Source organism: Pogonomyrmex barbatus, unplaced genomic scaffold (genome assembly GCF_055798465.1).
Source record: "Pogonomyrmex barbatus isolate J1 unplaced genomic scaffold, ASM5579846v1 scaffold12, whole genome shotgun sequence".
Lineage (NCBI taxonomy): Eukaryota > Metazoa > Arthropoda > Insecta > Hymenoptera > Formicidae > Pogonomyrmex > Pogonomyrmex barbatus.
In genome coordinates this window covers 1174077-1189107 of record NW_028297108.1, presented here as the reverse complement: position 1 = coordinate 1189107, position 15031 = coordinate 1174077, and the positions used below count along the sequence as shown (strand labels likewise).

Genomic DNA, 15031 nt, shown 5'->3' with positions numbered 1-15031 from the left:
AGTATATATATATCCATAGGTCTTTTTTAGCTCGCAAAAATTTTGATAATAAATTTTTCCTAATTTTTTTATCGCGAAATATTTTTTTAATTGATTTAATTGTCATCTTAATTGATAATAATAAAATAATAATATATTTTCAAACCAAACCTGTTCAACAATTCAACAACCAGCAATCAATTATTTTTAATGCAGTTTTAATTAAAAGGTCAGGATTTTAATTAATCGGAAAATTTATGTGATCGCGCACGTTTCAGCGCATCGACAGAAAGGCAACGTGAAGGAATTGGAGGAGCGGACCATTGTTACTGATAACCGAGTTATGCAAAAACACGCGTGAATGTCACGGATAAAGGGAACTGTGTGGTAAAAAAAAATCAATGTTTTCGGGGCCAAATTTAAAATAGAAAATGAAAGAACAGTTAAATCCTTTATGCAGCCACACGATTTCCGCGATACGCGCGGCGCGAGCGTTCGGCCAGCGGGGCGCCCTCATGCACGCAATGGTTTTCCAATTAGATTTTACCGGCGGGAAATACGGACAGCGCGCTCCGGCCAATAAATCGCGACGCACTTCTGGCGGGGGAGGGGACGGGGGAGAGAAATATGGAGCGAGAATTGCCGGTACGACCGCGGACGCGATGAGGGGGGTTGCCGGAGCGAGAGAACGGCGCGTATAGGGGTAGGTGCGGAGAATATCAACCGTTACCCTTCCGTATTTCGTGAACGGGTAACAATATTAATATTGCCGGGCGAGTTCGATGAATTTATGCGTGTGTGTACGTTACATTGTTGAATCGCTATATTATGCGTAGCTCGAGCATGTAGAGTAAAACGATGTGTGTACCCCCTGTTGTTGCCTTTACACGCACATGACCGTGCCAGTTGATCTCTGATCCGGATACAGCGGGACTGCTAATTCTAATTTTCCAGATAAACGCAGGTGGAAACGCGTAAAGATCCATTGTTCCATTATGTGATGACTATCACGTGGCCGAGCGATCCTCGAACAAATATAATAAATGGATAAAATATTTATTTAAAGAGTAACATAAAACTTTTTGTAATGGAAGAAGTTTAATGGAATCTTGTCGAGGTAATCTGTACGAAATAAACCGACTCGAGGATATGTCTTTAACGATTCCTGTGGTGAATTAATGGCAAAACTCTTTACAAAAGTTAAAAATCTCATCTACAATGTGCAAAGTAAATTGTTTTATCGCAGAATAACTGTTTTACTTTCTACAACAGTTTCATATATAAGCCGCGCTACTTTTTATTTTCGCAAAGTTTAAAGGATTTACAATTTGTAATTTTCAAAGTTCCGAGGTTTTTTTTTCTTAGCTGAAATAATCCCAAACGATTGTTGAAACTAAATGCAATTATTTGTCTCATTTTATATGATTTTATAAGCCTAAAGGCAAAAATGTTTTATTAACCGTTAACAAAGACATTTTACATATATTTTTTTAATAGTCATAGATAAAAAATTTATTTTTTTCAATTATCATTGAAATTATTCTAATAAATAATTAAAATAAAAAGAAATAGACAATCAACTTTGCAGTGAAAAATCGTACGCAAATAATAAATTATTCATTTCATAATTGTTTCACTGGCGCTCGGCGTCTCCTGGTTTTCTCTTCCTCTCAGGCTTTCTCGTCCCACTCGTCACTCGTTACATTCACTTGCGAGTAATTATAATCGCACGCACATTAATTACTTAAATATGACGATCGCGCATTTTATATGGTATTTCCGATGCAACGTGCACAAAAATAACACGCGTGAGAGAAGAATAATTTCGCGAACCAGGATAAAATTATAAATACCGCTCGAGCCATGATCGGTGACATTTCACGCATTATGCGAATTAATGAATCTCTAACGCTTGAAAAAATACGAAACTTTCATAACGAAGGTCAAAGATGCGTGGTCAACTTTACGCGTTATTTACCATAGCGACACAGCGATGACACATCGATGATAAATACACAGGATGTTCCATTTCAACTTTCGCTCCGTAATATCTTGAAATAAATGCATTATCAAAAAAATGTTTCAAATAAAAGTTGTAGAATTTCGAAGGGCCATATGATTACGATATTGATTTATTCGAAGGTGATGCCTGATTAAGATTTTTTACTGTCGCCATTTTTTTAAACGGAATTATAAATTTTTTGTTACGCAATATGATTCCTCTAGTTATTTTAGATAAAAAAGTATTAAGGTACAAATGTCAAAAAATTAATGGCTGAATAATTTAATATTTTATATTTTATTCTGACATTTTTTAATATATGTATAATAAAAGATAAATATCTTTTATTATACTAAACTATTCATTTTTTTATAACTATATCTTAATATTTTTATGCATAGAATAATGAAATGAATAAATTGATATAAAAAAATATATAATTATTTAAAAAAAGTATGTACTTGCAAATTGCATATATCTTTCTTACACCAATGATTGATTTGTCACATGGTTCTGTACATAAAAATATTAAAATACAATTAGAATACAGAATAACTATGGGAATCAAACTATGTAACAAAAAATATACAATTTAATACAATTACTTAATACAATTTATATACAATTCCATTTAAAAAAATGGCGAATATAAAAAAGACTCGACAGTGGCATCATTTGCAAATAAATCAATATCACAATTATGGTCTTTTCGAAATCCTACAACTTTTATTTGAAACATTTTTTTTTATAATACATTGTTTTCGAGATATTACAGAAAGGAAGTTAAAATAGGATCTTGTATAATACGCGTAATTATTACAAGCCCGCATTCTAGGCTAATTGATGTTTCGCGTTTTACAATGCGAATAAACTGGCATACAATCGGTTTAAAATTGAAAGTAGAAACATCCGCGAAATGTGATGTCACTTGTCGCGTCATATATAATTTCAATCGAAAATATCTTGCAAAATACATTGTAACGGATCACCAACGCACATGTCTCGAATTCCAGTTACGGAATTAACAATATATATATATATTATGATATAGGGTTGGTTACTTACTAATTAAATCGAGCTGCGGCTAATTAATCGCCGCTCGATTTGGAGTCTCATTCCGTGTCTGTGGCGTTCTGTAAAATGATCGAAAAATACAGAGATCCACTCATGGCGATAACTTTACGCTGATATCACACGATGTGAGTTAACAGCTAATATGACTAAGACATAATTGAATATTCGAAAATGTAACTATCACATTTTAACATTGATTACATAATGCATTTTTGAACGCGGATAATTCTCGCGGAAAATATATCGTTAATATATGTCGATCGCAACTTTCTTATTTTAATCACCCGACAATTTTCATATTACAGCGCGAAATGAAATCGGATTAACATTGCGTTGTATATAATCGATAATAAATATTAACTGTTACATATTAATGCATTAATATTTTACTAAAAATTTGTTTAACATTTAATTGATAACGTTGAAAGTGAGCCTTTTCTATGTATTTGAAAAAAAAAAAATTTAATTGCCTTATCGAGATATTCACTTTCCGAATCTAATGTCTAAAAAAAAATACAGTTAATTATGATGATATCGATATCCATTGTTCTTCTTTTCGGTGTAAGTCGGAATTTTGAAGATGCTTCGCTTCGAGAGTAGTTCAATTCTCTTTCGCGACGCTGCGGTTATCCATTCAGCATATGAGCGTGCCGTTGCCACAAACACGAAGCAAACCGCAGCAAAATTAATTGTGTGATTTATACGCTGCCACTAGCAACATATAATTAATCCCTGTTGCGAGGTATTGTTTGTCGCGGACGAGCGAACGCGCGAGGACGTCAAAGCGTGCGAGTAAGTGCGATCGATTCGCAATAAATGGCACTTGCCGGCCTCGTATGCTCGGTCAATTCCGTGGTCGATGCTAAATTAACTCAAAATTCAGTAGGCCTTCCTCCTTCCTTCTCCCTCCCCCTTGGTACCATTGCCAGCTATTTACGAGAAATAATATGTAATTCATCCGTTCGACCAATCCATTTTTTTTCATCTTGCCTTGCATGGTTCGCTGCCTTGAAAAAAGAGAGAGAGAGAGAGAGAGAGAGAGAGAGAGAGAGAGAGAGAGAGAGAGAGAGAGCGTTATTAATCTTGATATTTTTAACGGCGTAGTTTCACCATGACGAAATATCATCACAAAGGACGCCATCTTTGTAGTTGTGATATCGGTATAACGATGAAATATTGCGAACAATATTACGAGAGTGACTTGTGTAATTATATAATTTATCTTCCTATAGCGCTGGACATTTAATGCATTAAAGGTAAAAGAGATATGATAGATATTTTATATATGATTTTATATATAAATCTTTTAGTTTAAAAAATTTTTTAAAATCAATAGTATTTGTCTTTAATAATAGTAACGGTATAGTAACGTTTTCTGTTTATTTATGTAAAAGAAGACATGCGCAATATTCTTAAATAATTGTATTAAAATTATCATAAACTATTATTTACACACATAGATTTTAGATGTGTGTACCAAATAAAATGTTTGGTAAAGCAAATGACTAATGAATGCCCGGTATAAATGGGAATAAAAACAGATATAATGGCGGTACAAATTTATAAATATTAATAAATAATATTCTCTCAAATGAAGGGATTAAAATGTAAAGCACATTACTTGTTGAAACGTTTTGGCTTAATGTGATTTTAAAATATATCACACGCATCCAAATGTTACATGTATATTTATGACAATATTTTGCACAATACGATCGCAATAATATAAATATTATAATTGCAAGATTTTGTTATTATTGGATACATAGCGATAATATCGCGAGCGTATGCAAATCTCGTAATTTACCGACATATTCCTGTCATTATAAATAATACTTGTTAATTACATTTCAGACAAATCGGAGCGACGCGTATCGAGTAGTTCTGTCGGATGTACAGCCCAATCATACTGGCAAATATCGTTGCGAAGTCTCTGGAGATGCTCCCTCGTTTAATACCTTAATGGTTTCTGGTTACATGCATGTAGCTAGTGAGTATCTGCTGAAACGTATTTTACATCTGAGCAAAGATAACACGACATGCACCGCGGAGACTGAAAAGCGAAGCTCAACGCATAGCTGAGCAAACATATTCCTTCCTATGAATTCCGATATGAGTAAATATGTGTCTAAAAGAGCAAAAACCTATAGTGTTCTCTCTCTCCCCGTCACAGGCGTCGTTTTATGGATAAAACGTACGTTTTATGGATAAAATAAAAAATATCGCGATATTTCGCGGAATCGTCATTCGCGGAATAATCAACTGTATTTAATTAATCGCGAGATTAATTGCGATAATAAAAGACTGAAATTTTAACCGAATAATATCGCAACGTGTAATGTGCTGGGAAATTTCAAAGAGATACGCGGCCGCTTAACAGTTGGCAAACAAAGTAGCGAGTAAAAAAACTGCTTTAAACTTTGTGCAAAATTTTGTACAAAAATTACGGGTGAAGATCTAATGTAAAATAGATTTTTAATTTTTTTCATTTTTTTATGATTTACATCAGACGGATAAATGTTTTTTGTAACATCAAATTTTTATTTCGATGTACAACAGTAAATTAAGCCCTATAGTATATATTCCTCTCATTCGTGTATATTTTTTAGTATTTCGCTTGCAACATTTTACAACATTTTTACAACAAGCTTTCCATGACTCTATGTTGCATTTGTATATACGAAAGCAATTATTATTTCAAAAAAAAAATCTAGAAATAATCATATTTTTACGTAAAAATTTCTTGCAACTACATGTATTTATCGCGTCAATGATTATTGACTGCATACTATAAAAGTTGCAGAATGTGTAAAACTATTAAAAAAGAAGTAGAACACAGAAGAGAATAATTGCTTTATGAATCTCATAAATTTTGAAATTTATAAGCTTCACGTACAAATTTATAAGCTTTACGATACAAATAATGATTGATAAGTTTTAAATCGGTAATTCGCTTCGAAATTATCATACTTAGAGGATTATGGCGTTTAAGAAACGACTCTTCTTACTTCATAAAATTATGGAAGCTATGAAATATAATTAATTCCAGCGGTTCTCAGTAGTAATGCGTCAGAGGGGGAAATTATAAATTAATGTTACAGATAGCTTTTTAGTACCTGCTCGCGCGCTGCGCGAGATGACAAAAAGCTGACGTCATTAGCCTTGATAACAGCACGCAATAAACCTGTTTATAAGACAAAATTCTTCGATTGGCGATGCTTATTGAATTCTTCGTCCTCCATCCTCCATCATGTCTGATATGTTCAAGGTGAAAAAGCGTGAAAGCCGCCGCTAACTTCCAACCATTTGACGCCATTAAAGCGTTAAATGGATATCGTTAATTTATAACTACTATTCCATCAGCTAACGTTGTTAGGCACGTTGTTTCGACCGGCGCGCACGATCGTCTCATGTAATTCCCGTTTGTAACGCGGATAATTGCTGCGACCAATTCGCTATGAGACAGCACTTTTTGTGGCAATACCGTCGCGTATAAGCGACACCTATTCCACACCAGCTGGGGCGCTATATTGTTAAAATTCAATAAAAACATTTCATCGTCCCGTTTGAGGGCGGTTAACGGCCGGCGGGAGGACGAGGATCTGTGATGAATCGCGGATTCGGTCGTGACCCGTTAAGCTCTTTTTTTTTTTTTTTTTTTTTTTTTTTGGAGGGAACCGCTTTTGCCCACGACTTTTGTTCCTCCTGTATGTTCTTTCTCTTTCCTTTGGCATGTCTCTCGCGAGTGCCTTTCATTATCGTTGATTATCTTACACGGGCGGCTAGTACTGTCACCGTAATCGCGCCCAATTAAAACGCAGTTAGATGAGAAGAGAGAGAAAGAGACGATAGATAGAAGGAAGAAACTGATGGCGAGAGCGGAAGAAAGAGGCAACGGTGGCGGCTGCAAAAAGAAAAGAGAAGCGAAGATCGGAGAGGAGCGTCGCGGGTCTCGTTCCCACCGTTCCTTACCACCGTCGTCGTGCGTCGACCTAACGATGCCACAAGCACGGTGGCGATACCCGTTTGAAGGGACGAGGTGATTGCCTCTTCTTTCCGATCACGGATCGCTCGTAAAAGCTCGATACTAAATCGGGGGCTTCGAAACTCGCTCTGCCCTCCACCTCCGTGCGCACCTTGCCTGGCTCTCGATCGGGCGTGTACCATCTCTCTTTCTCTCTCGTTTCCTCTTTCCCGGTTCTCACGAGGCCCGTCGCGTACGATCATCCCGTTCTACACGACACACACGAGTTGAAAATGGTAATATCTCTCGGCCGTGTCCTTGAGAGAGTGCGCTCGCGAAGGAGATCGCGAAGGAAGGAGCGGCCCCCGAGGCGGAAGTCGTTGCGTAGAAGGTGAGACAATTCCTTGACAGTTTACCGGATTACCACCGCGGCTATATCCACCGTGAAAAGGGACTCACTACCTTCTGTGGAACGTTATAATGATCCTCAGAGATGTACACGATATGTATGTATTACGTGTCGCGAACAAGGCACGAACTTTTCGCCTTAATAACGACGATGTTCGCGGAAACATTCGCACGCTGACTTATCGACGCAAGCGAGGCCCCCCCCCCCTCCCTCCTCGAAAAGCCAATTTCGAAATAAAACTATGTAAAACGCGCGAACGCGCGTTTTATATTTATGAAGGCGCAACGCCTCGGGCTTTGTACGGAAACGCTACTTCTAATTTACGGCGGACGCGCATCGCTCTTTCAATTCAATTTCCCCGAGATCCGAGGGACGCGCCACACACAGCGCGATATCCGCGCCTATAGAGGAAATCCTCTTCTCCAATTGTTCAGGAATAAAAGTTACATTTTTGTTGCGTCGCCTACATCCTCCCCGTGTGTCTCCCTATACAGCGACTAATCGATATAACTACGAAACAATTTAACAAAACACAATGTATTACGAGAGAAAGCGATTAGAAAATACTTTCTCGATTTCGGAAAAAAATTATTATTTCATATTATTTTTATATTATTTTCTATTATTTCATTATATGTACCTTTATCTGCGTGGTATATCGATACTGTCTCCCATATATAAAGCTGCACATAATAATATCTTATCAGAAATAAAAACTTTACTCTTGCATGTATCGAATTATTACACCGTAATGTCTCACAAAAGTCACTTCGTCACGCTGCTCGAGTCGATTATCGAGGTCATTAAATAGCGCAAGAAGTGTCATTCGCGATTTTTTGCGTGGCGTGTTCTTTGACACCGCGGACAATGACTCTCGGCCGAGCTATTATGACGCTTTCACGGTATCAAGGCTGTTTTTGTAATTGGTAGCAGGAAAAGGACGTAACAATAGTCCGATAGAACGTGCCCGTTACAAAAACCGTATCTCGGCACCGCGCAATCGCGCGTTCGGTGTTGTTGCTATAAGGTTTTCTGAATTTCAGGTCTGCCGAACGGTGATCCGGTGCTGCGGGTCGAGAAGACGCGATACGCAGTCGGTGATACTGTACGTGGAAACTGCACAGTACCGTCGGGAAATCCTCCGGCTAACGTGACGTGGACCGTCAACGGCGTACCGGTAGGTTTGATGAATGTGAAAAGCGTGGATGGATCCTCCTCGATCGTTCTCGCTGACTCATGAATGAACTACATAAATATTAATTCGACCCGTGTCTTGTGTCCCGGATGTGTTGTCGCCAAATTTTTCCGAAGCGACAGTTGAATTTCTATCCTCCGCACGTCCCGATTTCCCGACAACGTTACAGTCCCAAACGAACAGTATTTATTATCTCTAACTGTTTTTTAATTTAGAAAAACACGCATTTCTCTTGGCGTTCTTGAAAATTATAGCGAAATTATATTCGCAATAATTGAATTTTTATTTTACAAATATTATGACTGTTGTGGTAATCATTTTTATTTTTGTGAGAGAATAAATGTTAGGTAAATGTTATATTTAATTACATTACGCGTTATACATGAATACAAATATACAAAAAAGTAGCGAATTTTCTATACATATTGAATATATATATGCAAGAAAGCTAAATGTAAATACAAGTATTCAAGTATTCAAATAATAAAATTCATAAGATACAAGTATTCAAGAATGAAGCTTATATAATTCAAAAAAAAGAGAACTGAAAATATCTGGATTCTTTTATGATTTTACACTTTTATGAGTTACACTATCCATTTCAAATAGCATGTTATTGTGTCTATTGTTTCTTTCTATGCTTGTTATTGCATTAATGACAATGCCGTCAGTTTGAAAAGTTCGTGATTTCAACATGCTTATTCTGTTAACTCCAGCTTTACAAACTCATGTTTTAACATGATACATCTGTAATAGCTATCACGTATTTTTAAACTTTTCTATACAATGTATAAAAATACTGTGCAACGAAGTTCTTGTATTGTTCGAGGTTCTATAATAGCTTTTTAAAAGATTCTACTTTCTCATTTAATGAGGCTCACTTATTAACTTAACAATAATGAAGAAAATAAATCCTTTTTCAAAGTTACATGAATATAATTGTTATGTCACATAAATTATATAATTGTTATGTCACATAAATTATATAACTAGTTAAAGTATTTTACATTGCTTTCAAAATAAATTTTTATAAATTCTATAATTCTGACAGAACAAATTTGCATTTATATAATATATGCTTTATGAAATAGCGCATATCATTTTTTTTTGCATATTTTATTAAAAAAAAAGATCGAGATTTAATTACTTCTAGGTTTTGTTAAATTTATTAATTATAATGAAACATCTGCAAATATATATAACTTCTGCATTTATTTTATATAATATTAATAAATTATTTATATTTTAGTGAAGAAAAATTAAATGTTTTTTATTTATATGTGTTAGTAGTAAGTTAATATCTAATTTGCAATAATCATTTAAATATTCGATTTTCGAAGATTCTGTTTCAGAATAGATGATTTTAGCAAAATAATTACTTCTTTGAGTCATATCTACCTACTATCAGCATCTATCATTCGTAAAAAAAAAGACATAGTCAAATAACATCTTTTTCAAGATGAAACGTATAAATTATAACGCCATTATGATGTAACTACATATTATTAAGCTACCAACGACTCAGGAATTAAACACTTTCCCCGATTTTTATTTGCTTCGCGTACATGTGAGAATTTATTTACTTCGCTCTCGGAAAGCAACGAGAGGATCCAACGAGAGGATCTTTCCATTAAAGGAAATTGCTTATACGTGATCGACCGCATTAAGTGTAAAATGTAACAGAGGATCTTCGCGACAAGCGCAGCTTGTCAGCTTAGGGGCCTCGAAGGAGTAGCGCGTGTTCTCGTGCGTGCACATGTAACCTGAGAGGCGCACGAGATGCGTGGAAATGTCACGGAAACAACAGGAAACGCGATCATCAATTCAGGACGGCGCCACGTAGACGGTGTCGCGAACTGAGAAAATCGGTAAAATCACATACGTCGTCTGCGAACGCACGAGACATTCCCGTTATGCTCGCGGTACAGGAACATGATCCAGGAAATAATAAAAGATCTCTGTCTCTCTCTCTCTCTCTCTCTCTCTCTCTCTCTCCCCCTCTCTCCCTCCCTCTTCCTCTCTTTCTCTCTCATTCTTTTGAATTTTCTTCTGGTGTGTCGGCGCACTCCGAACAGCCTTTATTTAATCCGGAACTCTCACTTCGGTACAGCCGATAATCTATGACACTTTACGAGCATCCTAAGAATCCGATAAACATCATAGTTACAGCCGTATGCGCCGCAAATCATTTATGGCTACCGAGGGAGGCGTGTTTACCGCGTAAACGAGTGGCAGGAAGCAGTAAGGATGAACTGATACCCCAGTGCTCGTCCCACCCTGTTCTTCCGCAAGTTCTACTCACCGTCGATATATCGAGGCAGCTTGTCTAATTACCTATCTCTGTATCTTCCCGGTTAATTAATTCTTTATGGGATCACTCGTTTTAATGAGCTATCGGCAAGGCTGCTAGCGTTTCGAAAATTGAAATAGCGTTATTCGTTATTAGACGATTATGCTCAGCATGGCATGGCAAGAAAACTGGAAGACTTCCTCGAGTACATGAAAGAGTCCCTTTAAAATAATTGTTAATTTACTTGCAATAACTGCGCAGCTTAATTGCACAGTGGCTACGTCGTAAAGTGAACCAGGCCTCTACGTATATCGCATAAAGATCGCTAATTGATTTTAGAGACTCGTAAATCACGGTGCCTCTTAACGCTTTTGCAACGTTCGAAGAAGGCGGCAAATCGCTCATATCACCGTCACGTTTCATTCATAATTGAGTAAACGAGATTGGCAGCTTTACGACTTTTATGTTCAAAATATTTTTATACTTCATTTGGTATACATAACTCTGTCTAAACTTTATATGAAGAAGGGGAAAAATTATTCTGTGCGCAAAATTTTGAAACAAATTAAAAAAAATTTTGAAATTAAAAAAAAAAGTAATCAAAGAATTAAGAAGCAAGATTTTAAATGTCGATTATACAGTACATCTTTTCGTTGCAGGTGAAGTCGAGTAACGTCACAAATGTCACGGATAAAGTTAGTGACAATCAACAGTACATGACGGTCGCTAAATTGGACTTCGAGACGATGCAGGATAACTTCAGCAATGGCAGATTAAAGATCGTTTGTATCGCCAATGTCTTTCATTTATATAAGAAAACAGCTGAAATGCTTCTGAAGGAAGAACGTCCAAGATTGGCCTCTGTATTAGGAACACGAGAATCCTCTTACATGGGTACGAGAGAGACTTAGATATATATATATATTTTTATTGTCATATAAAAATTAATAATAAATTAAAAGAGAAATTTTATGGGAAAAGTTTAAAATTCTTTTTTATCAAAATAACTTGTTTAAAAATTAAATACAAATTATCCATCGTGAATGATAAACTTTTCTCTCTTTAAATCTGATCTTTTATGCAAGACATATTTCGATATTTTCAATTTATTCATTTATTATGTTCTTCATTGCAGGTAACGCAGCTAAGAATACCGCAGAATACTTCTACATCACAGCCATGACTGCACTGTTGCTATGCAGCCTGAGATAACATCAATGAATTCGCAATACGTTTTACGCGCATGATTGTATCGGGATGGATGGAATAAATCGTTTGTAAAATTTTGAAATTATTAAATGGGATAAAATCTGGGAAGAGGAATCTTTTTGTTGAAATAAGTACCGAGCGTATGTTATTCGTGTAAATAGGATAAAGGAAAAGATTTAGCGAATTATCTACGTGTACGCGATCTACATCCGCTCCGCGGGTAGATTTGTAATCTGATAAATAACATGTCGTATTATTATGTAATAGATCGACGAAATGTCGCGCCAAACTAACGACGACTTATTTAAATATTATATCGTCTTTTCTATCCTCTGATAATGATTTTGATACCTCCTCTGTAACATTGTGATCATCACAATGCATCCTATCAAGGTTATGGGAAAATGTTGTTATCATTTATAAATGACATTTTATTTCAATGAGATATGAATAAATCATTCACCATCGTTAATTTCATTATTTTAATCTTTAGTACTGATTCAAACCTTCTTTACTGTCCGTTTTATTCTCAATACAGGTATTTAGCAATTAATTAAATAGTTTAATAACTTTACTATTTCAAGATCTTATGTAAAAGAAATTGTTAGTTATAAGAAGAACGCTTAGTGAGAAATACATTTTAATTTACTAATAAGTATATGTAAGTATATAAATATGTATTTCTGTACAAAAAATCTATTGTATATTAATTTATCAAATAGACGAAGTTGAATAAATGAAATACGACAGGGTGATATCACAAAACGCATACATCTTATATTCATTATACTTAATAAGATCTTCTTATTATTATTATATGAAATTGCATTCATATGTAATATCTCAAAGCCAGTAAATTTAACAAAGATTTCCAAATAGATGCAAACGAGAATGAATAATATGATAAAAGATATATAAAATCAAATTGTTAACTTGAAATTTATCGCTTTCCACGTCCATCCCAGGCTGAAGATTGAAGTCTTGCTTCTATTATATCCATCGCTGCTTCTCTCAACTTGGTCCTCTCAATTCCAACCTGCTGGATCTTTTCCATTTGCTCGGTAACATATTCCACTTTCCTTTTAAAATAGTCCTTTGCATCTTCGATACTTTTTTCTGCGTAATAACCAGTACCAATATCAACAATCACATTATTCGCATCTGCTAGTTTCCCAGACACATACATAGAACCAGTCAAAGGTACTAATATTTCGTTGCCTATAACATAAAGCATATAATAAATAATTCAGTATCATCACTTTAGCATTCAAGAATAATATATTGCTATTTCTTTAATACAAATTTCTAAAATTTATAAGATTTATAAATTTAAAAACAAATTTATATTCACAAAAAATAGCTGAAAGATAAACAAGATATTCATAGAAAACGAATTATAATAGGCCTATTCTTTTTAGCTAAACTTCTAGCATAGTTCATGTTTTCTTTTTTTTTTCAATATGGAAAAAGAAGAAAGATAAATCACGCAAAAGAATAAATCTTCAACTAAAAAAAACAAATCTATTAACAGAGAATTATCTCTAATCGTGTCACTCTGCTTTTAAAATAAATTTATGCTAAATTTATTCTTTGTAGCTAAGCTTTTAAACTTCATCTTTACGTTTTTTACTTAATTTGAAATTTTAATTAATTTTATTTTATTCTAAGTCTAGGGAGCATAAGGAAGAGCAGCTACAACAAACGAACCCATTTACTTATACTACCTAGCAGCACCGTACAGTTTTCAGTAGGATCATATTTCCTAACCTCAACAAGAAATTATACTACGAGCGTACAAAGCTACGTACGCTTTGAAAAATGAAATTAGCGTCATCGCTCACCTTCGGTATTCGGCGTGATCTTCTCGAGGCAAGAGCCCGATTCCTGAAATCTGCTCTGGGCGATCTTCAACGTGTGCAAGGAGTCCTGAAACACTCCGAGCTCCTGATCCAGTTGCTGCTTGAACATAGTCAGCTGTTGAAGGTTCAAATTCGGCAGGGTCGCCAGGCTGATCACCTGCGATTGCGGCGACGATTTCACGGAGGCCTCCTGCGACATCCCGACACAATCCCTGCTCTCGGAGAGATAAATCGTTAACAAGATCCCGCGTTACCTCAGGGACCGATTTGGGGCCGAGTTTCACCGACAAAGATGGGCAACACCACGCGCGTTACTCGTTACTCGTCACCGCTGGCAGGCCGCTCGATCAGCTTGTCGAAACAAACGCCAAGCGGCACCACGATACAAGCGAGACGAGCCCGCCATCTCGCGCTGCTGACACCATCATCGGAGAGAAGCCTGAGTGATCATGGCCGCGTTTAACTGTAACGTTATTCATGCGTAGGTCATGAGCACGATTTTGTGGTTCTCTTCCGTGCTAGACGAAAGCGTGATAAAGACGGAAATATTTGCGCTTGACAACATTTACGCTTTGATTACGCTGCTCCGAAGAACAAGCATTTATTTATGATACTAATTAATGCTGCAATTGTACTAATTTGTCTGGAAAAACGAAATATATCATATAGAATAAAGTAATATCTGTGACAAATATCTGTGATTATGAACGAAAAATATATTTTGAATAGTTAATAATTTCTACTACACAGCAGATTACTAATAGCATTAATATTATTATTAATATTTAAATTAATAGGTCAAAGGTTGTTTCACATTTCAGAATCAAGATTTTTTGCATTCTTCATATAAAAGAAAATTAATTTGTTATTTTTTTTTCTTATTTTTTTATGTCTTTTATATCAGATAGTAATATTGAGAAATTAATTGTTAATAATCTTGCCAATATTAATAATTTCTCAATATTATTCTCTGATATAAAAGACATAAATAAAGAAATAATAAATTAATTTTCATCAGGTATCTTTCATAAAGAAACGCAAGAAACTTTA

General features: G+C 35.4%; 2 protein-coding genes across 2 annotated transcripts in view; one reads left to right on the top strand and one right to left on the bottom strand.

The window, feature by feature from the left end:
• The window catches only part of LOC105425611 (uncharacterized), a 53646-nt gene extending 40759 nt beyond the window's left edge, over positions 1–12887 (top strand). The window contains exons 3-6 of the mRNA XM_089071714.1: positions 4910–5045; positions 8472–8605; positions 11573–11807; positions 12049–12887. Of these exons, the coding sequence (XP_088927840.1) occupies positions 4910–5045; positions 8472–8605; positions 11573–11807; positions 12049–12125 (582 nt within the window). The 3' untranslated portion in view covers positions 12126–12887. The remainder of the gene's footprint in view (positions 1–4909; positions 5046–8471; positions 8606–11572; positions 11808–12048) is intronic.
• Positions 12591–14354, bottom strand: Pfdn5 (prefoldin 5). Its single transcript, XM_011636451.3, has 2 exons — positions 13964–14354; positions 12591–13340 (listed from the first exon to the last, which is right to left on the bottom strand). The coding sequence occupies exons 1-2, from the start codon at positions 14178–14180 to the stop codon at positions 13063–13065; spliced, it is 495 nt and encodes a 164-aa protein (XP_011634753.1). The 5' UTR covers positions 14181–14354; the 3' UTR covers positions 12591–13062.
• Between the last annotated feature and the right edge of the window lie 677 nt (positions 14355–15031).

Excerpts from the sequence above, each read along its gene's own strand:
- Pfdn5 (XM_011636451.3), bottom strand. The coding sequence starts at position 14,180 with ATGTCGCAGGAGGCCTCCGTGAAATCGTCGCCGCAATCGCAGGTGATC. Across the intron at positions 13,341-13,963 it reads GATCACGCCGAATACCGAAG|GCAACGAAATATTAGTACCT; the intron begins GTGAGCGATGAC and ends TTTATGTTATAG.